This window comes from Thalassophryne amazonica, chromosome 6 (genome assembly GCF_902500255.1).
Source record: "Thalassophryne amazonica chromosome 6, fThaAma1.1, whole genome shotgun sequence".
NCBI classification, from domain to species: domain Eukaryota; kingdom Metazoa; phylum Chordata; class Actinopteri; order Batrachoidiformes; family Batrachoididae; genus Thalassophryne; species Thalassophryne amazonica.
Window position 1 is genome coordinate 115084811 of NC_047108.1, and position 23840 is coordinate 115108650.

The window sequence follows — 23840 nt, forward strand, 5'->3', positions numbered from 1 at the left end:
TTTGACAGTGTTCATCCTTGACCCAAAATACATAAGCAAACTAAACAGCAAATGTCAGCTCTCCCCAGTTTCTCCGTGATCGAAGCCTCACACACAGAGGCCACTTGGCTTTTAATATATCCTAAGTTCCTTGTGTTCCTTACACAACTCCACATTACATGAAAGGTGCATTTATGTTTGAAATCATGAAACATGAACAAACTAGAAAACACAGAGATTTGCAGTTAAGTTCTTTATTTGATTGTTAAGTGAAACAAAGAACTGTCAGCTTGTTGCACATCTCAGTTTGAGGTCATCACCTACAAAAATAATGAAAATATATTAAAATGTGTTCATGATACATTTCATCTCATCATCTTCACACATCACACTATTTTTACTCAAGAGATACAAATGAATGCAGCTTAAAATTGACTCAGAAAGAAGATTTATACTTTACTTGCTGTAAAAACAAACAAACAAAAAATGAATCTGCAATTTAAATGTTTTTTTTTCTATGTATTTTACAGATGTTTCCTGTATTTTAAAAGTATACTAAAATCTCAATAAAACTGAATTTATATGTCTGATGTAAAGCATGAAAAACTCACTATAAAAGCAGCAAAAAAAAAAAAAAAATCTTTTTTTACATATTTGTCTTGTATATTAATGCCACATTAAAATCTCAGTAAAATAGCAAAACTTGACTGTGAATTTATATGTTGAATGTAATACAACAATTTTTTAAAATACATTTTACGTATCTTTCCCCGCATTTTTAAAACATTAAAATCACAATAAAATTACAAACAAAAAAGAAATTGACTTGTCTAATGTAAGACAACCTGAATAGCTCTCTGTAAAAAAAAAATGTAATTTTACATATTTTTCTGTGTATTTTACAGATTTTCCTATTTTAAATTGACATAAAATATTAGTAAAATTACCAAAAAAGCATAGACTGTCAATTTAATTCTCAAAAGTAAAATAACATGTAAAATGTCACTCCAGTGAAAGCTTCTTTATTTTGCAATATTTTTGTAGCACCTCAGCTGCCCGAATATTACTTTTTTATCATATGTGCTACTGTAAAATCTTTTCTTTTTTGATGTGGAGTTTTGTGTGCTGAATAAATCATTCATTCATTCATATTTCATGATGTACAATATGTCAGATAACTATCATCTCTACATTCACACTATCAATAAAATGTCCTGCCAACAGTGCAGAAAACATCATCCTGATGCTTCTCTGGACAAAATTATCCAATGAAATATTAATGGTGCTATCTAAAGTATTCTAACTTACATTGTTAATCCAGGGGATGTAGGCGCTGACCCGGGTGAAGACGGAGGGCTTCTGGTAGAAGTTGCAGCCCATGCTGGAGCCGAAGCTCACCACACCGTGGACGTCCCAGGATCCGTCACTGCTCTGACAGTTCAAGGGGCCGCCAGAGTCTCCCTGAAACGGATTGGAGGCCGTGCACAGTCAAGCATATTATGTGCAACATACACAGCAAAAATAACAGGAAATGCACGTGACTTACGTTGCAGCTGGCCACATTGCCGTCTCCTCCTGCACAGATCATGCTGGTCGTGACCAGGCTGCCCCACCAATCTGACTTGCTGCAGGTGGAATGGCCGACCACACGCAGGAGTGCCTGCTGCAGGATGTCAGCAATTGGACCATTGGCTGCAGGTGAAAGTGACCATTTTCATTCACATTTTCAGCACCAACAATCATTCATACTTCAGAGTTGGACCATGCAGAATCCAGGGTTCTCTAAAATAAAACTGGTGAGGGGAGCCACTCTGGGGGCATTATAGGCTTGAAACTGTGGCATAGTGCAGTTTTTGTCTGGTTACACACCTTCATGGTGGAGTAGAAGACTTTTTAAACAAGAAAACAGTTCAAATCCAGGCTTGAGTCTCCCATGTGCCTTCTGGCAAACTGTATCTAAAATTTCCCATTTTATTTTAAAGGTAGCGTGTGTAGGATTGGTGCCCTCTAGTGGTGAGGTTGCAGATTGCATTATGCCACCATCACTCAGGATTTTGTTTCACCTTCACCTTTTTGTTTATTTGCTGATGGTGATTCATTGATTCATGCTACTTTGGCTTTATTTGTGTGTGAGCCTCAATTTAACAAAAATGAGAGTTGACAAACTTATTGTCCTGCACAGGCAACCAGCAGACAGCAGCCACTCATCCCTCTTCATTTTTCTGTTGCAAAGTGCAAAAAGGTGGAGTAAGTGCGTGCATCCCTTTTGGAATTGTGTATCAATATGGTGGTGCAACATGGCGGCCTCCATGAGGGGGCGCACTCCCATGTGGATATTGAGGACTCATACTAAGCTTATGAAAAGAAATCGATTAATTTTTGCAGATAATTGTGAACCAATAAGGAGATGTTATATTCCACTCATGCTAATAAACACCCCTAAATCCTGCACACTGTTGCATTAACAAAATCCCCCCCACACATACACACACAGACTTCGTGATGAAGCCGCATAACTGGTGATGCAGCACACAAACGGTGCACGTTGACTGCTCAATGGAAAGTGCAAATTTTCAAAAAATTGGTCAGAAAGTTCAACTGCAAAGCTCACAGAAGATTAGAGGGAGAATAGAGTACTGATATCAGTGGACATGCTTGCCAGAAAGACAACTTACTCCACAAACGGCCCCAGCCTGTGACGTAGCATGCAGTGCCATGAGGCAAGATGACCCCATTGTCAGGAAGGCAGGCGGGCATGATGGTATTACTGAGCTTGACAGGGCTTGCGAGTTTTATCAGGGCAATGTCGTTACTGGAGCAAGAGCGGAAATACAAGGCTTAGGAAGAGAACCGATAGTGAAAGTCTTCAGAGCTGTATAATATGACAAAAAGGAATGGCCGAGTCGATACCGGATTCTGGCGGCGTCCCAGCTGGGGTGGACCACAATCTTGGCAGGGCTGATAGCAATGGAACCAGCCTCATTGGCGATCTTCAGATTGTGTTTTCCCAGATAGACTCTGTAGGTGCGACTACTGCAGAGCCACAAAACAAATGAGAAAGAAGCTTCAGAGTCTCTACATCATTAAAGGAAGCAGATTTACCAGAACATAAGTGATGAACATATAATAAAGCTACACAATTGAAGGGGGTGTGAAAACAAGTAACAACGGGAAAATGCTCGTGTCGATACTCAGTTTCTTTTATGCTTGACTTTAATACTTTTATTTGCTTTGATGGGCATCAATATTATAACCATTTTGAAATCATGCACGTTGCCATTTTACAGGCATAAAACATTCCATTGTTATACTGTAATGTCAGCATTTACTGTCCCCTACTGGAAATTAAAGAGGAGATGCGTGTAAAATTGGGGAAGATTCGATCCAGCTCTGATTCAAAAGCTTCTTTATGACATCACAGAAGCTGCACCATGATCTGTAGACAAACGCTGAACTTTTTGCTTCTGTCAGTATGCAGTACTATGAATGCTCTTTGTAGTACTTATTCAAAAATGATTCCTCACTCAAGTGCTGTTAAAAATAATTTTGCTACTAGTGTGACTTAACTGTTGCATCAGTACTACCAACAGAATAACAATTAACTAAGATAAATCATATGAGCTTAGGTTTTACTCAACAGATGGATGGACATATATATCTATAACATAATATTGAACTTCTGGCAGGATAACTATGTCTTAGTTGGCTTTGGTGGGTAAGCGGTTAGTGCGCTTGTTTCAAGATCAGAAAGTTTCCAGTTCAAGGAGACCTGTGTCCATTCTCCCTGTGCACTCAAAAAAATCAGCATGGTTGTTGTTGTTTTTTATGTTATATGAACATAAGTCTAACATGTAACTTCTATGATATAGAATAGATAAGAATATAAGAATTATTCATAATACTGGCTATAGAGATCATACAAATCCACTATTTTTACAATCCAAATTCTTAAAATTCACAGACTTGGTTCATTTTCAAACAGTACAAATCGTGTATAAAGCAATAAACAATTTACTTCCAGCAAATATTAAAAATATGTTTTTTAACAGATCAGGGGATTGCAGTCTGAGGGGGACATTTAATTTAAAGCATCAGTGGGCACGAACAACATTAAAAGGTTTCTGTATTTCTGTCTGTGGGGTGAGGATGTGGAACAGATTGGGAGTGGGGCTCAAGCAATGTCCAAGCATGAACCAGTTCAAACAGCAGTACAAAAATATGTTTTTTTCTAGGTATAGGGAGGAGGAAGGGTAATGAGGGTTAGGGTGTTTTTGTTTTTTGCTTCGGCTTGTAAATATATAGTATTTTGTATGTAAGTAGGTATGTGTAGGTGTATATTTATGTTTGTGTATATATTGTTGTGTGGGCCGCAGCTCCCCCTGCTGACGTTGCTATGGAAACGAGCAGGGCCAAAAAACGATCAGATCAGAGGCAAAGGAGGCTGATCCGTGGAGAGTGTTTTCTCTGCAGCTCTACCGAGCACATACAGAGAGAATGCCCCAAACGGTTAAAACAACAGCACTCTAACCCTTCACGCCCCAGCACTGGTGGACACGGGGTCGGAGGGGAATCTGCTGGATAGCAGATGGGCAAAGGAGGTTGGGCTCCCTCTAGTGGCCTTACCGTCACCATTGTCGGTGCGGGCACTAGATGGCACCCTTCTTCCACTAATCACACACCAGACAGCCAGTGACATTGGTGGTGTCTGGGAATCACAGGGAGGAGATTGTGTTTTATGTAACACCTTCTACCTCCCGAGTGATTTTGGGTTTTCCATGGGTGTTAAAACACAATCCCCGGATTGATTGGCTGTCTGGGGTTGTGGTTCAGTGGAGCGAAACCTGCCACCGGGAGTGTTTAAGATCCTCGGTTCCACCCGGTGTGACAGCTAAGGAGGAGGTTTTAGTCCCCCCCAATCTGGCGGCGGTGCCAGCCGAGTACCATGAGCTTGCTGACATCTTCAGCAAGGATCTGGCACTCATGCTGCCCCCGCACCGTCCGTACGATTGTGCCATTGATTTGATACCGGGCGCTGAGTACCCGTCCAGCAGGCTGTACAACCTCTCACGTCCGGAACGCGAATCAATGGAGACCTACATCCGGGACTCGTTAGCTGCCGGGTTGATCCGGAACTCCACCTCCCCGATGGGTGCTGGTTTCTTTTTTGTGGGCAAGAAGGACGGCGGACTCCGTCCATGCATTGATTACAGAGGGCTGAACGAGATCACGGTTCGCAACCGATTAGTTCCCCCCTGGCAGATTCCGTGCAGTCGGGAAAGCAGGCTGACTGGGTGACTGTGAGGAGGAAGCGTAGCCCTAAACAGAAGCCCCGTGTACACCGTCAACCCGTTCACATCTCTAACCGTTTTTGCCCACTCGACGACACACCCGCCGAGGATCAAACTCTGGTTATTGTCGACTCTGTTTTGAGAAATGTGAAGTTAGCGACACCAGCAACCATTGTCAATTGTCTTCCGGGGGCCAGAGCAGGCGACATCGAAGGACATTTGAAATTGCTGGCTAAGGCTAAGCGTAAATTTGGTAAGATTGTAATTCACGTCGGCAGTAATGACACTCGGTTACGCCAATCGGAGGTCACTAAAATTAACATTAAATCGGTGTGTAACTTTGCAAAAACAATGTCGGACTCTGTTGTTTTCTCTGGGCCCCTCCCCAATCAGACCGGGAGTGACATGTTTAGCCGCATGTTCTCCTTGAATTGCTGGCTGTCTGAGTGGTGTCCAAAAAATGAGGTGGGCTTCATAGATAATTGGCAAAGCTTCTGGGGAAAACCTGGTCTTGTTAGGAGAGACGGCATCCATCCCACTTTAGAGGGAGCAGCTCTCATTTCTAGAAATCTGGCCAATTTTTTGGGATCCTCCAAACTGTGACTGTCTAGCGTTGGGACCAGGAGGCAGAGCTGTGGTCTTATACACCTCTCTGCAGCTTCTCTCCCCCTGCCATCCCCTTATTACCCCATCCCCGTAGAGACGGTGCCTGCTCCCAGACCACCAATAACTAGCAAAAATCTATTTAAGCATAAAAATTCAAAAAGAAAAAATAATATAGCACCTTCAATTGCACCACAGACTAAAACAGTTAAATGTGGTCTATTAAACATTAGGTCTCTTTCTTCTAAGTCCCTGTTGGTAAATGATATAATAATTGATCAACGTATTGATTTATTCTGCCTAACAGAAACTTGGTTACAGCAGGATGAATATGTTAGTTTAAATGAGTCAACACCCCCGAGTCACACTAACTGTCAGAATGCTCGTAGCACGGGCCGGGGCGGAGGATTAGCAGCAATCTTCCATTCCAGCTTATTAATTAATCAAAAACCTAGACAGAGCTTTAATTCATTTGAAAGCTTGTCTCTTAGTCTTGTCCATCCAAATTGGAAGTCCCAAAAACCAGTTTTATTTGTTATTATCTATCGTCCACCTGGTCATTACTGTGAGTTTCTCTGTGAATTTTCAGACCTTTTGTCTGACTTAGTGCTTAGCTCAGATAAGATAATTATAGTGGGCGATTTTAACATCCACACAGATGCTGAGAATGACAGCCTCAACACTGCATTTAATCTATTATTAGACTCTATCGGCTTTGCTCAAAAAGTAAATGAGTCCACCCACCACTTTAATCATATTTTAGATCTTGTTCTGACTTATGGTATGGAAATAGAAGACTTAACAGTATTCCCTGAAAACTCCCTTCTGTCTGATCATTTTTTAATAACATTTACATTTACCCTGATGGACTACCCTGCAATGGGGAATAAGTTTCATTACACTAGAAGTCTTTCAGAAAGCGCTGTAACTAGGTTTAAGGATATGATTCCTTCTTTATGTTCTCTAATGTCATATACCAACACAGAGCAGAGTAGCTACCTAAACTCTGTAAGGGAGCTAGAGTATCTCGTCAATAGTTTTACATCCTCATTGAAGACAACTTTGGATGCTGTAGCTCCTCTGAAAAAGAGAGCTTTAAATCAGAAGTGTCTGACTCCGTGGTATAACTCACAAACTCGTAGCTTAAAGCAGATAACCCGTAAGTTGGAGAGGAAATGGCGTCTCACTAATTTAGAAGATCTTCACTTAGCCTGGAAAAAGAGTTTGTTGCTCTATAAGAAAGCCCTCCGTGAAGCTAGGACATCTTTCTACTCATCACTAATTGAAGAAAATAAGAACAACCAGGCTGACAAAGAGTCAGAGCTCTATTGAGCTGAGTATTCCATTAACTTTAACTAGTGATGACTTCATGACTTTCTTTGCTAACAAAATTTTGACTATTAGAGAAAAAATTACTCATAACCATCCCAAAGATGCATCGTTATCTTTGGCTGCTTTCAGTGATGCCGGTATTTGGTTAGACTCTTTCTCTCCGATTGTTCTGTCTGAGTTATTTTCATTAGTTACTTCATCCAAACCATCAACATGCTTATTAGACCCCATTCCTGCCAGGCTGCTCAAGGAAGTCCTACCATTATTTAATGCTTCAATCTTAAATATGATCAATCTATCTTTGTTAGTTGGTTATGTACCACATGCCTTTAAGGTGGCAGTAATTAAACCATTACTTAAAAAGCCATCACTTGACCCAGCTATCTTAGCTAATTATAGGCCAATCTCCAACCTTCCTTTTCTCTCAAAGATTCTTGAGAGGGTAGTTGTAAAACAGCTAACTGATCACCTGCAGAGGAATGGTCTATTTGAAGAGTTTCAGTCAGGTTTTAGAATTCATCATAGTACAGAAACAGCATTAGTGAAGGTTACAAATGATCTTCTTATGGCTTCGGACAGTGGACTTATCTCTGTGCTTGTTCTGTTGGACCTCAGTGCTGCTTTTGATACTGTTGACCATAAAATTTTATTACAGAGATTAGAGCATGTCATAGGTATTAAAGGCACTGCGCTGCGGTGGTTTGAATCATATTTGTCTAATAGATTACAGTTTGTTCATGTAAATGGGGAATCTTCTTCACAGACTAAAGTTAATTATGGAGTTCCACAAGGTTCTGTGCTAGGACCAATTTTATTCACTTTATACATGCTTCCCTTGGGCAGTATTATTAGACGGTATTGCTTAAATTTTCATTGTTACGCAGATGATACCCAGCTTTATCTATCCATGAAGCCAGAGGATACACACCAATTAGCTAAACTGCAGGATTGTCTTACAGACATAAAGACATGGATGACCTCTAATTTCCTGCTTTTAAACTCAGATAAAACTGAAGTTATTGTACTTGGCCCCACAAATCTTAGAAGCATGGTGTCTAACCAGATCGTTACTCTGGATGGCATTTCCCTGATCTCTGGTAATACTGTGAGAAATCTTGGAGTTATTTTTGATCAGGATATGTCATTCAAAGCGCATATTAAACAAATATGTAGGACTGCCTTTTTTCATTTACGCAATATCTCTAAAATCAGAAAGGTCTTGTCTCAGAGTGATGCTGAAAAACTAATTCATGCATTTATTTCCTCTAGGCTGGACTATTGTAATTCATTATTATCAGGTTGTCCTAAAAGTTCCCTAAAAAGCCTTCAGTTGGTTCAGAATGCTGCAGCTAGAGTACTGACGGGGACTAGCAGGAGAGAGCATATCTCACCCATATTGGCCTCTCTTCATTGGCTTCCTGTTAATTCTAGAATAGAATTTAAAATTCTTCTTCTTACTTATAAGGTTTTGAATAATCAGGTCCCATCTTATCTTAGGGACCTCGTAGTACCATATTACCCCATTAGAGCGCTTCGCTCTCAGACTGCGGGCTTACTTGTAGTTCCTAGGGTTTGTAAGAGTAGAATGGGAGGCAGAGCCTTCAGCTTTCAGGCTCCTCTCCTGTGGAACCAGCTCCCAATTCAGATCAGGGAGACAGATACCCTCTCTACTTTTAAGATTAGGCTTAAAACTTTCCTTTTCGCTAAGGCTTATAGTTAGGGCTGGATCGGGTGACCCTGGACCATCCCTTGGTTATGTTGCTTTAGACGTAGACTGTGGGGGGGTTCCCATGATACACTGTTTCTTTCTTTTTTTGCTCCGTATGCATCACTCTGCATTTAATCATTAGTGATCGATCTCTGCCCCCCTTCTCGGCATGTCTTTTTCCTGGTTCTTTCCCTCAGCCCCAACCAGTCTCAGCAGAAGACTGCCCCTCCCTGAACCTGGTTCTGCTGGAGGTTTCTTCCTGTTAAAAGGGAGTTTTTCCTTCCCACTGTGGCCAAGTGCTTGCTCATAGGGGGTCGTTTTGACCGTTGGGGTTTTTCATGGTTATTGTATGGCCTTGCCTTGCAATATGGAGCGCCTTGGGGCAACTGTTTGTTGTGATTTGGCGCTATATAAGAAAAAAGTTGATTGATTGATTGATACCCATTACCTCTGTTGGATTCAGTGTTCACGCCCCTGCATGGAGCCCAAATTTTCACGAAATTGGATCTTAGGAATGCTTATCACCTGGTTCGGAACTGGGAGGGAGACGAGTGGAAGACGGCATTCAACACCCCGTTAGGTCACTTTGAGTACCTGGTCATGCCGTTCGGCCTCACCAATGCGCCCGCGACCTTCCAAGCATTGGTTAATGACGTCTTGCGGGACTTCCTGCATTGGTTTGTCTTCGTATATCTAGACGATATACTCATCTTTTCTCCGGATCCTGAGACCCATGTCAAGCATGTACGTCAGGTCCTACAGCGGTTGTTGGAGAACCGGCTGTTTGTGAAGGGCGAGAAGTGTGAGTTCCACCGCACTTCTTTGTCCTTCTTGGGGTTCATCATCTCCTCCAACTCCGTCGCCCCTGATCCGGCCAAGGTTGTGGCGGTGAGAGATTGGCCCCAACCAACGAACCGTAGGGAACTACAACAGTTCCTCGGTTTTGCAAATTTTTACCGGAGGTTCATCAAGGGCTACAGTCAGGTAGTTAGCCCCCTGACAGCCCTGACCTCCACAAAAGTCCCCTTCACTTGGTCGGATCGGTGCGAAGCCGCGTTTAGGGAGTTGAAACGCCGGTTCTCGACTGCACCAGTTCTGGTGCAGCCCGATCCCAAGCGCCAGTTTGTTGTTGAAGTGGATGCCTCTGACTCAGGGACAGGAGCCGTGCTGTCCCAGAGCAGGGAGTCCGACAAGGTTCTCCATCCATGTGCCTACTTTTCCCGCAGGTTGACCCCAGCTGAACGGAACTATGATCTCGGCAATCGGGAACTTCTTGCGGTGAAGGAGGCTCTTGAGGAGTGGAGACACCTGTTGGAGGGAGCATCGGTACCATTTACGGTTTTCACGGACCATCGGAACCTGGAGTACATCCGGACCACGAAGCGTCTGAACCCCAGGCAAGCCCGCTGGTCGCTGTTCTTCGGGCGTTTTGACTTCCGGATCACCTACCGCCCCGGGACTAAGAACCAACGATCTGACGCCCTGTCCCGGGTGCACGAAGAGGAGGTCAAGACCGAGCTGTCAGACCCCCCTGAAACCATCATCCCCGAGTCCACTGTCGTGGCCGCCCTTACCTGGGACATGGAGAAGACCGTCCGGGAGGCCCTGACATGGAGCCGGACCCGGGGACAGGTCCGAAGAACAAACTGTACGTCCCACCAGAGGCCAGGGCTGCGGTCCTTGACTTCTGTCACGGTTCCAAGCTCTCCTGTCACCCAGGGGTGCGAAGGACCGTGGCAGTGGTCCGGCAGCGCTTCTGGTGGGCGTCTATGGAAGCCGACGTCCGGGAGTATGTCCAGGCCTGCACCACCTGTGCCAGGGGCAAAGCCGACCATCACAAGGCCCAAGGCCTCCTCCAGCCTCTGCCTGTGCCTCGTCGCCCCTGGTCTCATATCGGCCTGGACTTTGTCACGGGCCTCCCGCCGTCCCAGGGCAACACCACCATCTTAACGATAGTGGACCGGTTCTCCAAGGCGGCCCACTTCGTGGCCCTCCCGAAGCTCCCGACGGCCCAGGAGACTGCAGACCTCCTGGTCCACCATGTCGTGCGTCTGCATGGGATTCCATCGGACATAGTCTCGGATCGTGGTCCTCAGTTCTCCTCCCAGGTCTGGAGGAGTTTCTGCAGGGAACTGGGGGCCACCGTCAGTCTCTCGTCTGGGTACCACCCCCAGACGAACGGGCAGGCAGAGCGGACGAACCAGGAACTGGAGCAGGCCCTCCGCTGCGTGACCTCCGCGCACCCGACGGCCTGGAGTGACCATCTGGCCTGGATTGAGTATGCTCATAATAGCCAAGTTTCATCTGCCACCAGCCTCTCCCCGTTTGAGGTGTGTTTGGGGTACCAGCCCCCATTGTTTCCGCTAGTGGAGGGAGAGGTCGGGGTGCCCTCGGTCCAGGCCCATCTGAGGAAGTGCCGTCGGGTGTGGAGTACCGCCCGCTCTGCCCTTCTCAGAGCCCGGACGAGGGCTAAGGCCCATGCAGACCGCCGGCATTCCCCGGCCCCTGCATACCAGCCCGGGCAGGCGGTCTGGTTATCCACAAAGGACATACCTCTACAAACGGAATCCCAGAAGCTTAAGGACAGATTTATAGGACCCTTCACCATCGTGAAGGTCCTCAGTCCAGCCGCAGTGAAGCTGGCAGCTTCAGCTTCACTGCGGATACATCCAGTTTTCCACATCTCCAGACTCAAACCCTGCCACACCTCTCTCCTCTGTGCCCCTGGACCGGCGCCGCCGCCTGCCCGGATCATCAACGGGGAGCCGGCTTGGACTATGCGCCAACTCCTGGACGTTCGTCGAAAGGGCCGGGGATTCCAGTATTTGGTGGACTGGGAAGGATATGGACCCGAAGAACGCTCCTGGGTGAAGAGGAGCTTCATCCTGGACCCGGCCCTCCTGGCCGATTTCTACGCCCGGCACCCGGACAAGCCTGGGGGGGGGGTCCTGTTGTGTGGGCCGCTGAAGAGGAGGTACTGCTGGCCCACCACCACCAGATGGCGCCCTGCTTGGAGTGCGGGCTCCAAGCACGAGAGGGCGTCGGAGCCGCTGGAAGTGACAGCTGTCACCTATCAACACCAGCTGTCACCCATCACCACCACTACAAAGGCTGGACTGCAACTCCACCTCCTCGCCGAGAAATCAACTACCAATCAGGTAATTTTCTCTGCTGACTTAAACTTTGAGTATTATTCTGATCTCTTTTTGCATCCGTTTTCCTGTGGTGTGCCTTATCTGCGGAGTTGGCGTTTGGTGTAGACTGCGACGGCTTCGCCTCACACCCCACTCAGATAAGTGGTTAACTCAGGGGCTGCATGAGTGTGTGATTGGAGGTGGAGGTTCTCCCTCCTTTACTGAATACAGACTGTGGGATTACTGAGTGTGCGACCTCACACTCATCTGGACTGTCTCTGTTCTCTGCCAGCAGTACCGGGTCTGACTGCTGAAGACAGCGGCCACCTGGGGCACAGGGCTTGGCGGCTCCGGTGTTCTTCAGCTCCGTTGGCGGTGGAAGCTGTGTGGATCCGGCTTTTCTCTCGCCAGGCGTCTTCTATCGTCGAGCCTGCCCACACGTCACCTGGTGTATGATTGACAGTCACTATATTGTTATTGTCTGTACATCGTTGTGTGATTCACAACATTAAATTGTTACTTTTTGGCTTATCCATTGTCCGTTCATTAACGCCCCCTGTTGTGGGTCCGTGTCACGACACTTTCACAACATATATGTGTGTATATGTGTATATATATATATATGTGTATGTATATATATGTATATGTGTGTATATGTGTGTATATATGTATATATATGTGTATGTATGTTGATATATATATATATATATATATATATATATATATATATATATATATATATATATATATATATATATATCGGTTTAGGTGTGTAGGAATCTATTGTATATGTGGCAAAGGGTATTACTGGTTGTGGGAAGAAGGGGTAGGGATAAATAAGCTGATGCTTCACCCTACCCCTTTTCGGACATGTTGGGTACACAGTAGGAACTTTTTTTGTTGTTGTCTTTACTGATCTATCTTGTAATTGTTGTTGTATCAAATGTTCAAAATAAACAGTTTTCATTCATTCATTCAGAATCAAGTTTTATGAGCGAACACATTCAGATCATGTAGTTTTAATATAACATGCAACAACTTAAAATTTAACTTGCTCAGTGAACATAAAAAAAATTATGTAAAGTATTTCCACCCAAGTAAAATGCGTTAACATAGCAGGAAACAATTTTGCTGAGTGACCTAAATGTAAATTTTTTGGGTCAACTTGATGAATTTATGTTACTGTTACTTAATTACCATGGTTCAGGCCAACTAGATTTGTAAGGGTAAATGTAACAAAAAAAAAACAAAAAAACAAAAACAGTAAGTCCCCTTTGGCTGATCACTTGTTTTCACTCAGGGTCACCACAGAAAATTCAAGGTGGATCTGCATATACGTATTGTGTTGATCCAACACAGCAAAGTTAAGTTGACATGTAACTGTACTATTTTAAAGTAGTTGTAACTACTTATAGGGCAGAGGTAGTGGCCAAGTGGTTAGTGCACTTGATTTCAGTATGAAAAGGTTTCCGGTTCAAACCCCACCCCCGCCACATTTCTCCATGTAATGTGGAGTTGCATCAGGAAGGGCATCTGGAGTAAAACCTGTGCCAATTCAACATGCAGATCCACCTCGGATTTGCTGTGGCGACCCCGGGTGCAAACAATGGAGAAGCTGAAGGGACTTACTTTTTATTTTTGTTACATTTACCCTTACAAATGTAGTTGGCCCGAACCATAGTACGTAATTAGGTAACAGTAATGCAAATTCATCATGTTGAACTAACAAATGTACATTTAGGTCTATATTTAACTTTTCAAATCTCGTCGGTCTGAATCATGGTAATTAGGTAACAGTAACGCAATTTCAACATGTTGACCCAACAAATTTACACTTAGGTCACTCAGCAAAATTGTTTCTAGCTAGATTTAAACATTTTACTTGGGTGGGTATACTTTACATAATTTTTTTATGTTCTGAGCAAGTTACTTTCTTTAGTGTGTATAGTGGAGTCATGACAGCCATCCAGCGTAAAACTTTTGTCAAATCAACATCCAGATCCACATCAAAAGCTGAAATAACTGACTGTAGCTGTTTATCAGAAAAATGGCTCAAGAAATTTGAACTGATCTGAGTGAATCTGGTGGAGTGTTGAGTTTAGGCTCAATGAAGAGTTGATTTATATTTAACCAAAACTCCCACATGATAACAGCTCAAACTCAGGTTTGTAAATATAAAATTGTACATTACGTCCAGAAGTCTAATAGCTTTTGTTCACTATTTAGGTATTATATTAAACCCCCATCACCCCCTGTTGTACTTATTTCACCCTGCATATCACAGGCTTTGCACTTGCCACTCTGTAATTCTTCTCATGATTCTCTATGTGCACCGTTTTGGTGACTTTCATGCCTCTGGTGGTGAAGCTCTGTAGGGTCGTGATGACTTTGGAGCGCTGTGCACAGTACGTACCCAATGCAGTGAGCAGCAGTGAGGACCCACTGACTGGAGATCAGGGTGCCACCACACGTGTGATAGAAATTGCTGCCGCTCTGATACTGCAGAGACACCTGAGAGCAAACAACAGCTAATGAATGAGACACAACAACAACAAAAAGACATCAGAACATCAGAGGGGTGATGCAGACCCCCTGAGTGCATGAAACACTGATAATTAATACTTTGCTACAAGAACATGGTTGTGATACATAAAATAAGTGATGACATCATATAAGCTTAAGATCAAGGGTTTTTAAACTTTGCAACTTTAAGTAAGTCCCACTAATTCATATAACAAGTTCTAGTCCATTTAAAAGTTCCCCAATTATTTTAGTTAATCGATTCTATTCTAATGATCTAATGTAAAGTGTGTTGGTGGAATGCGACATTGCTTCATTACAGATGGGAAGCCAGGAATTAAATAAATACAGTAACAACAAACTGTAATCTGGAGTGTGTTTTTGCAGAATTTTCATATTTTTAGGTTCAGGCAAGTTGCCCATAAGTTCAGGACACAAGTGTAAGTTGGTTTTTGGCTGTCTGCCCATCTTATTTTCACCAAAGGTTAACTTCTCAAATGAATAAACAGTCAATACCTTGCTGCACATTTGAGCAGCTTCTGTCGCCATCTAGCAGGCGATGTGAGCATTTCAGGGCTTCTGTAAATTTCCTACTTGAATCCCAAAATTCAGTATTAAAAAAAGGCATTTATAAATGTTAGAAATGTACTTTTCTGGCTGACAGTGCTTTGACCTCCCAGTGTTAATGTATAAAAATTTGATGTTGAGTGTCTTATGGTTCTTGAGTTTTAGGACGTGGAAGCTTTCACCATATGGCTGGATGGAAGGACAGCAGTTTCTCTTCAATTTTTCAATTTATTTTCATTTATAAAGTGCGGAATCACAACAAAGTTGCCCCAAGGCGCTTCACACAAGTAAGGTCTAACCTTACCAACCCTCTTGACAAGCACAACTTATAGTTGTATCAAATAATAACACTACGGTTTATTGTTTGTTCATTTTTAGGATTCACAAAGTTTTCTATTGTATTTTTCTAGAGATTCTTACATCAAACTATAGCGTGCTAGCTTTTCGAATTTAGTTTCAAAGTGTGGTTTATAGTTGAACAAATCACATATTATTTATTATTTTAATGGTGTGCATTTGTAAGTTTTATGTGGTGTTTAAAACATGCAGTTTCCATCAAAGATTAAATCAATAGTATTCATTTGTGATGCACAGGACAATGCTCAAAATTAGCTTCAAGTTGAAAAAAAATTGTTGCCCACTGGATGCCGCTACACAGCCCACTAATGGGGCACATGCCCAGTGGATGAGAAACATTGCTTCAGATTACCTCCCGAACCCTATTCGTTGTAGAATTTTCTTGCAAATGTCGTTTTCGGACAATTATGCGATTCTGAATTCTGGTCAGAGATATATCCTAAGAAATGTCTTTAGTACTATATTTTTGTCCATCTGGCTGTATTCTTTGTCTGATCTGCTCCAAAGATTAAGCGTCCAGAGACACTCAAGTCATGAATATTCGTATATTAAATTTGTTGAAAATCTGTTCACCCATTTTTGAGTCATTTGGGTCGAAGACCAACAATGGCGATTTCATTACCACTACCACACAGTGTAAAAACAAACTTCATTTGTGTAACACTTTAAATAGTCCAAAGTGCTTTACAACAAGATAGATGTGATTTTAAACAATTACAGCAAAATTTTAAAATGAAAATTAATTTAAAACTTCAATAATTTTTCTGCCACCTGTGTATTTTCCAGGGTCATACCTGCCAGGGCCAGCTGTGCGGTACGGACGTCGTCTCCACCAACCACCTTGCTGAGGATTGGCGGGTAGGTGGGCCGACCACAGGCGTAGGCTACAAGACATTACAGAATATGAATATTTACATCAAGTATTATTGTATAATATTTATGAATGTAAAATAACTGAATGACAGCTTACCACCCACAACGAACAAAGCCAAGATCAAAATCTTCATCGTTACTGTCTTCAGCTGAAGTTCAGCCGGCGTTACTCCTCCTTATAAAGAAAATTAACAGGCGTCGTGTTTAATATTTACCAGAAAATAGAACAGGTGGGGTGAAGAAAAAAATTCAACCTGGAGATAAGTTTCCATGACAGGAACGTTATCTCACTGGCTCACAGTGTCTGTGAACCTCACAGGTGTGACAGTGAGTCTGTGTTCCTGACATCCTTGATCAGTCACAAACATGGGCAAAAAACTGTATTTATTCAGAATAATTTCTAAATAACAGAAACTAGGCTTCAAATTTCAGTCCTGTCTATTATCTATAAAAGTACATACTTCTTATATCTTTACAATATGCAGCAAAAACCACTAAATCAGTTTCATATATGAACAATCAACTCCTTTCAGTGTGTCTTAGCATATGCATTTGGATGAAATAAATTTACCACATGTCACCTTTATGGAGATTTGTAATGAAGTATATATATACATATTATATAACGGCTGAGTGGATCCTTGTCATTTGATTGGTGCTTTGTATGTCACATGACATGGATTTTTTCGTCCCTTTTGTGTTGCATTACATTTAGAGTGCAGTTTGGTTCCATTTAGAATGCAAATTTGGTTCCATATGTTTGGCACCATTGCACTCTGCACACACACATGCAGGCACATGCACGTACGCGCATGCATGCACACACACACACACACACACACACAACATGCATGTGCATGCACACACAAAGCAAATCCACTGCACTATCTGGAGGCTGTTAGCAGGAAGTTAGAATGAAAAGCTGGACTAATTTCTGAAGTGATTATTTTCCGCTGCACTGAGGAAGTACACAGTCTTTTTTTGTAGTACATGAGCGCACAAGCACACGCATGCACACGTGCGGGCCAACAACACAAGCGAGCGAATTTATGAGCCAATTCACACACTCATCTTCAACCACTTAGTCCAATCAAGGGTCACAGGGGGCTGGAGTGTATCCCAGCAGTCATAGAGCGCGAGTATATAGCAGTCATAGAGCGCGAGGCGGGGTACACCCAGAACAGGACGTCAGTCTGTCGCAGGGCCACAAACAGACAAACAAACACATTCACACCCACTCGCACACCTATGGGCAATTTAAAGATTGCAATCCACCTAACCAGCATGTCTTTGAAAGTGGTAGGAAACTGGAGCACCCGGAGGAAACCCACGCAAACACGGGGAGGAGAACATGCCAAACTCCACACAGAAAGGCACAGGTGGAAATTGAACCCATGACCTTCTCGCTGTGAGGCAACAGTGCTAACAACTAAGCCACTGTGTTGCCTTATTGAGCTAACTGATGGTGCTAATTCTTGTAACACACACACACACAAAATCCACTCCGCTGTAAGCCGTCTCGATGCATGAAGAGCTGTCAACATGAAAAGCCTGATGTGATTTTTGGCTGGACTGAAGAAGTACAAAGTCTTTTTTTTAATGGACGTCCAAAGTCAGTGCACAGCATCACGGGACTACACGTCACAATTTGGACTTTAGCAGCAGTGGTAACACCAAAATGTAAGTCCTTTTTCTGTTGTTTATAAATTAATAATATATCAAATGACAAGGATCTATTTTAGCCATTATAGAAAACAATAACGTTTTTACATTCTTTCAATGGAACGAATACTTAATTCGGTGAAAGCTGGAACAACCAGCTTTCATCTCAAGTATTCGTACCATTGAACTCATAAACATTCATTATTTGATGTATGTATATATATATATATACTATAATATAATTATAATATATATATATATATATATATAGATATATATATATATATTATGTTGATATTATATGGGACAACACAAATTAAAAGTGTGAAACATGAGCTATATTGTTGGGTTGTATTCATATTTCATGGTTTGAAGAAGTTATAAAGAAGTTATAAGAGAAATAAAAGAAATTGTGCATTAACACAACTCTGTTTAAGTAAACAGAAAAAACTTTATTCATGTGAGCCAATAAATTTTGTAACACACTGTTGCTACATTATTATAGAAGATTTTGACTCATATATGTTATTTTGGAACAATGTTTTTTTTTTATGACTCTTCTGACTTTATGTTCCAGTATTTGCAGTTGAAATATTTTGCACCAAAAAAAATGTACTTGGAATAATGTACTCATTAATACTGTACTGTATGTCTATCATTATACATAATGCAGAAAAATGTGTAATATTTTCATGTTTTTTGATGAAGTTATAAAGAATTATAAGAGAAATAAAAGAAATTTGTGCATTAACACAACTCTGTTTAAGTAAACAGAAAAACTTTATTCATGTGAGCCCAATAAATTTTTGTAACACACTGTATACACTGTATAAATGATCACCATGTCGATATCTGTCAAGAAATAACATGCATAAGAATACTGGCATTTCTGCAAATCACGGCCCATTTCTGGGATCCCACACTATTACAAGCTTGACTATGTCATCAGCGAGGAAGGAGAGAGAATAGCCTGTCTGAGCATCGTGGTGTTGTCGGTCAGGTGTCATTTGGGAATTTAATGGGTCATTGTTAGGATTGTGATAAAAGCACTATTGTTTTCATTGTTTTATGATTAAATCACTTATCAAAGTTTAATAAAAACTATTTTGATTAATAAATCAATGATTTGAATTTGTAAACGATTGCTAATATTATAGAAGATTTTGACTCATATATGTTATTTTGGAACAATGTTTTTTTTTTTTTTTTATGACTCTTCTGACTTTATGTTCCAGTTATTTGCAGTTGAAATATTTTGCACCAAAAAAAAAGTGTACTTGGAATAATGTACTCATTTAATACTGTACTTGTATGTGTATCATTATAACATTAATGCAGAAAAATGTGTAAGTCATGCACTATTTTTGGTTGAATCAATACCATCAAAAGATAAAACTTTTATCTTCGTTTGGTACCTTTTTTTTTAATCAAATTTCATTTTTATGAAATAAAAATATTTCTTAAAATCACACTTCTTTATTCAGAGGTTTAGACTGCTTAATCTAAAGCACATAATGACCTCAACTAATTAAATATACACGTATTGCACAATGAAATCATCAACTTTTATAACCAGCTGACTTTGCAAAATCAACAGATGCACGCAAAATATATATATATAAAGATATTTTCAAGTCACTGAATATCACCAGGAGTTCAGTTAAAGCTGTGACTAAGACATAGAAACATTGGCAATAAATTGTTAAAAAATGTATATCAAGATGTTGAGAGTTGTTTCAGATAACAGCACTTTGCAGTGGCATGCGTTATAAGTAGCCATTGTATAAATTCATTTACACTGTGCAGCATTTTTAAATATTTTGTTGGGAAAAATATGGTTAATGTGATCATTTGCAGAGACATGGACAGACTCTTTCATACTGTATTTACCAACATGTTGTATAGAAGACAAAGGTTCACTTTGTCATTTACTTTGTAGTGTTTTTGAAAATCACAGGAAATATCACATATTTCACTCTTTTGGTTTTCTTTAAGAAAACATACATGTAGAAGAAAGAGCTACTTTTACCACGAACAGCACTTGTGTGCAATTCAGGCATTTTTAGGGGGGGGAAAAAACATACTTTCATGCACTGACATGTTCAAGAACCAAGGTCACAAACATCTCGTCTCACTTCTGCCTTGGCCCACATGTTCCTGTTAATGTTTGTCAGTTTTCACCTTCCTGTAGCTCCGCCCACTGTTTGATTTGGCAGTGGGAAAAGTTTCCACCAAGTTGCTGATGGTGCAGGTTGCGTAACACTGTGGCTCATATAAATGTATGTGGTGATGTGATGTATGTGAGTGCAAAGTGTAGAGAAACAGACATGATGAAGTTCATGGTCCTCGCCGTACCTCATCTCTGCTGGTGAGACAATTTCTACCATAAAAGTCACACAGCATGTTGATGATGATGTGGATCTGGACAGTTGTGCCACATTTTCCCCGTTTTAAGCATCTGTTTGCTCCTTGGCAGCCTACGGGTGCGGCGTGCCAGCGGTCCCTCCTCTGCAGGGCAGGGTGGTTGGAGGGGAGGACGTCAAGCCCCACAGCTGGCCGTGGCAGGTAAAACATGCCGAATGATGGGCTCCAATACGGCGGGGGGAGCGTTAAATAATCAGGCCGAGGGGCCCCAATACAGCTGCATTTGTTCTTTCACATATACAATGTATGTAAATACATATGAAAAAAATTATCCTTTTAATTTCTCATTAGTTCACTCTTTGGACTGTATATGAGGTAAAACAGCACAATTAATGAAACATCAATAAGTTTACACATTAACTGCCAGTCAGTTTCTCAGTTTGCATTACAGTGACGGTCAATTAAAGGACAGAAATCATGCTCATAAAACGACAAAGCTGTTGCTGTTTCAGACATAAAAAGCCACAGACACACATGAGGTCATTTTGAAACAGTGTAAGAATCATTCAGCTGAAGATAAAAACACCAAATTTGGTATAAATACTTCTGAGAAGTCATCTTCAAAAATAATAATAATAATAATAATAATAACAATAATAATAATAATAATAATAATAATAATAATAATAATAATAATACAATTAAATAAATAAACATTAACCACATGAAATTTAAAATTTTAATTGGGGGTGGGTATTATTGAAGTAGATAGGTGTAAGAATATTTCAGTTGATGATACAAACACCAAATTTGTATAAATACTTCTGAGAAGTCCTTTTCTTCAACAACGCCATTAGTCACATGAATGTACATTTTTGGTTTGGGAGGTAAAATGTTGAAGTCATTGTTTCATCTGTTCAGCCGTCTAATCTGGAAGTTTCCAGACTTCATGCTCTGATATCGGAGCAAAGCATACTCCGTCACAGAGAATCTCACCGTGTGCTACGCTGACCACGTTTAACCCCACAAGCCAATACGGTTCACTGGGGTGTGGCCATTGATGTGCCCAAGCAACTATTTGAAACCCATAGGTCAGAGTAGACAAGGAGTGCGGAACTAGTGTTCATCCAAAGGACACGGCTGATTTTAAAAGTAAAAGTACTACCTCTACTACTAAACTCTGCTCCCCAAACACTATCACACATTCTACAGCACGCATGTACACTTACTAAAAACATATACAATCTAATCTAGAAAGCATGAAAATATTAGCCTGAAGTTAATTTCACACCCCCTCTAGACAACAGTACAAAATTTAACAGGTACAACACTGAAGTAAAAAAAAGACTGCAAATATGTATGATGAAAATACACATTTCCGGGCCACATCTTAAAAAATGACCACTATCTTGGAAATTGAAGTGGCTAATGGCTTTTTTTTGTTTTTCTTGCAAAAAGTAGACCAATGTGCAGAATTTGCATCTTATGTCACAAAATTTCAGATTCTTATGATATATGCAGTAAAACACAATGCAGATTCACCTGAACACACACAGGGTCGTGTTCCTACAAAAATCTGTGACATTATCCTTTAATTAAAAAAATAAACATAAGAAAGATGATGGTGGATCCTAAGTGACTGGTGTGGTGTGTGTGTGGTGTGTGTGTGTGGTGTGTGGTGTGTGTGTGTGTGTGTGGTGTGTGTGTGTGTGTGTGTGTGTGTGGTGTGTGTGTGTGTGTGTGTGTGTGTGTGTAGATTTCTCTGCAGTACAACAGACAGGGCGAATGGAGACACACCTGTGGAGGGACTCTGATTTCAGACCAGTGGGTCCTCACTGCCGCCCACTGCATCAGGTATTGAACACAAAAACCATCGATAAATGGAAATTCTCACATATTTCACTGTAAGAGGTGTAGAATAGACGAGCAGACTGTATAAAACAGGTCAATTCAATATATAACCCCTGGCAAAAATTATGGAATCACTGGCCTCAGAGGATGTTCATTCAGTTGTTTAATTTTGTAGAAAAAAAGATCACAGACATGACACAAAAACTAAAGTCATTTCAAATGGCAACTTTCTAGCTTTAAGAAACACTATAAGAAATCAAGAAAAAAAGATTGTGGCAGTCAGTAACGGTTACTTTTTTAGACCAAGCAGAGGAAAAAATATGGAATCACTCAATTCTGAGGAAAAAATTATGGAATCACCCTGTAAATTTTCATCCCCAAAACTAACACCTGCATCATATCAGATCTGCTCGTTAGTCTGCATCTAAAAAGGAGTGAACACACCTTGGAGAGCTGTTGCACCAAGTGGAGTGACATGAATCATGGTTCCAACACAAGAGATGTCAGTTGAAACAAAGGAGAGGATTATCAAACTCTTAAAAGAGGGTAAATCATCACGCAATGTTGCAAAAGATGTTGGTTGTTCACAGTCAGCTGTGTCTAGACTCTGGACCAAATACAAACAACATGGGAAGGTTGTTAAAGGCAAACATACTGGTAGACCAAGGAAGACATCAAAGCGTCAAGACAGAAAACTTAAAGCAATATGTCTCAAAAATCGAAAAATGTATAACAAAACAAATGAGGAACGAATGGGAGGAAACTGGAGTCAACGTCTGTAACCGAACTGTAAGAAACCGCCTAAAGAAATGGCTCAGAAAGAAGATTTATACTTTACTTGCTGTAAAAACAAACAAACAAAAAATGAATCTGCAATTTAAATGTTTTTTTTTCTATGTATTTTACAGATGTTTCCTGTATTTTAAAAGTATACTAAAATCTCAATAAAACTGAATTTATATGTCTGATGTAAAGCATGAAAAACTCACTATAAAAGCAGCAAAAAAAAAAAAAATCTTTTTTTACATATTTGTCTTGTATATTAATGCCACATTAAAATCTCAGTAAAATAGCAAAACTTGACTGTGAATTATATGTTGAATGTAATACAACAATTTTTAAAATACATTTACGTATCTTTCCCCGCATTTTTAAAACATTAAAATCACAATAAAATTACAAACAAAAAAGAAATTGACTTGTCTAATGTAAGACAACCTGAATAGCTCTCTGTAAAAAAAAATGTAATTTTACATATTTTTCTGTGTATTTTACAGATTTTCCTATTTTAAATTGACATAAAATATTAGTAAAATTACCAAAAAAGCATAGACTGTCAATTTAATTCTCAAAAGTAAAATAACATGTAAAATGTCACTCCAGTGAAAGCTTCTTTATTTTGCAATATTTTTGTAGCACCTCAGCTGCCCGAATATTACTTTTTTATCATATGTACTGTAAAATCTTTTCTTTTTGATGTGGAGTTTTGTGTGCTGAATAAATCATTCATTCATTCATATTTCATGATGTACAATTGTCAGATAACTATCATCTCTACATTCACACTATCAATAAAATGTCCTGCCAACAGTGCAGAAAACA

At 40.8% G+C, this 23840-nt stretch overlaps 1 protein-coding gene across 1 annotated transcript; it reads right to left on the bottom strand.

The window, feature by feature from the left end:
- Window positions 1-217: 217 nt before the first annotated feature.
- Window positions 218-16510, bottom strand: LOC117512947 (chymotrypsin-like elastase family member 2A). Its single transcript, XM_034173193.1, is given in 9 exon segments — window positions 218-299; window positions 1288-1440; window positions 1526-1671; window positions 2655-2791; window positions 2890-3012; window positions 14458-14555; window positions 16283-16303; window positions 16305-16372; window positions 16459-16510. Coding segments are annotated over 9 exon segments (801 nt in total). The 5' UTR covers window positions 16496-16510; the 3' UTR covers window positions 218-281.
- Window positions 16511-23840: the final 7330 nt, after the last annotated feature.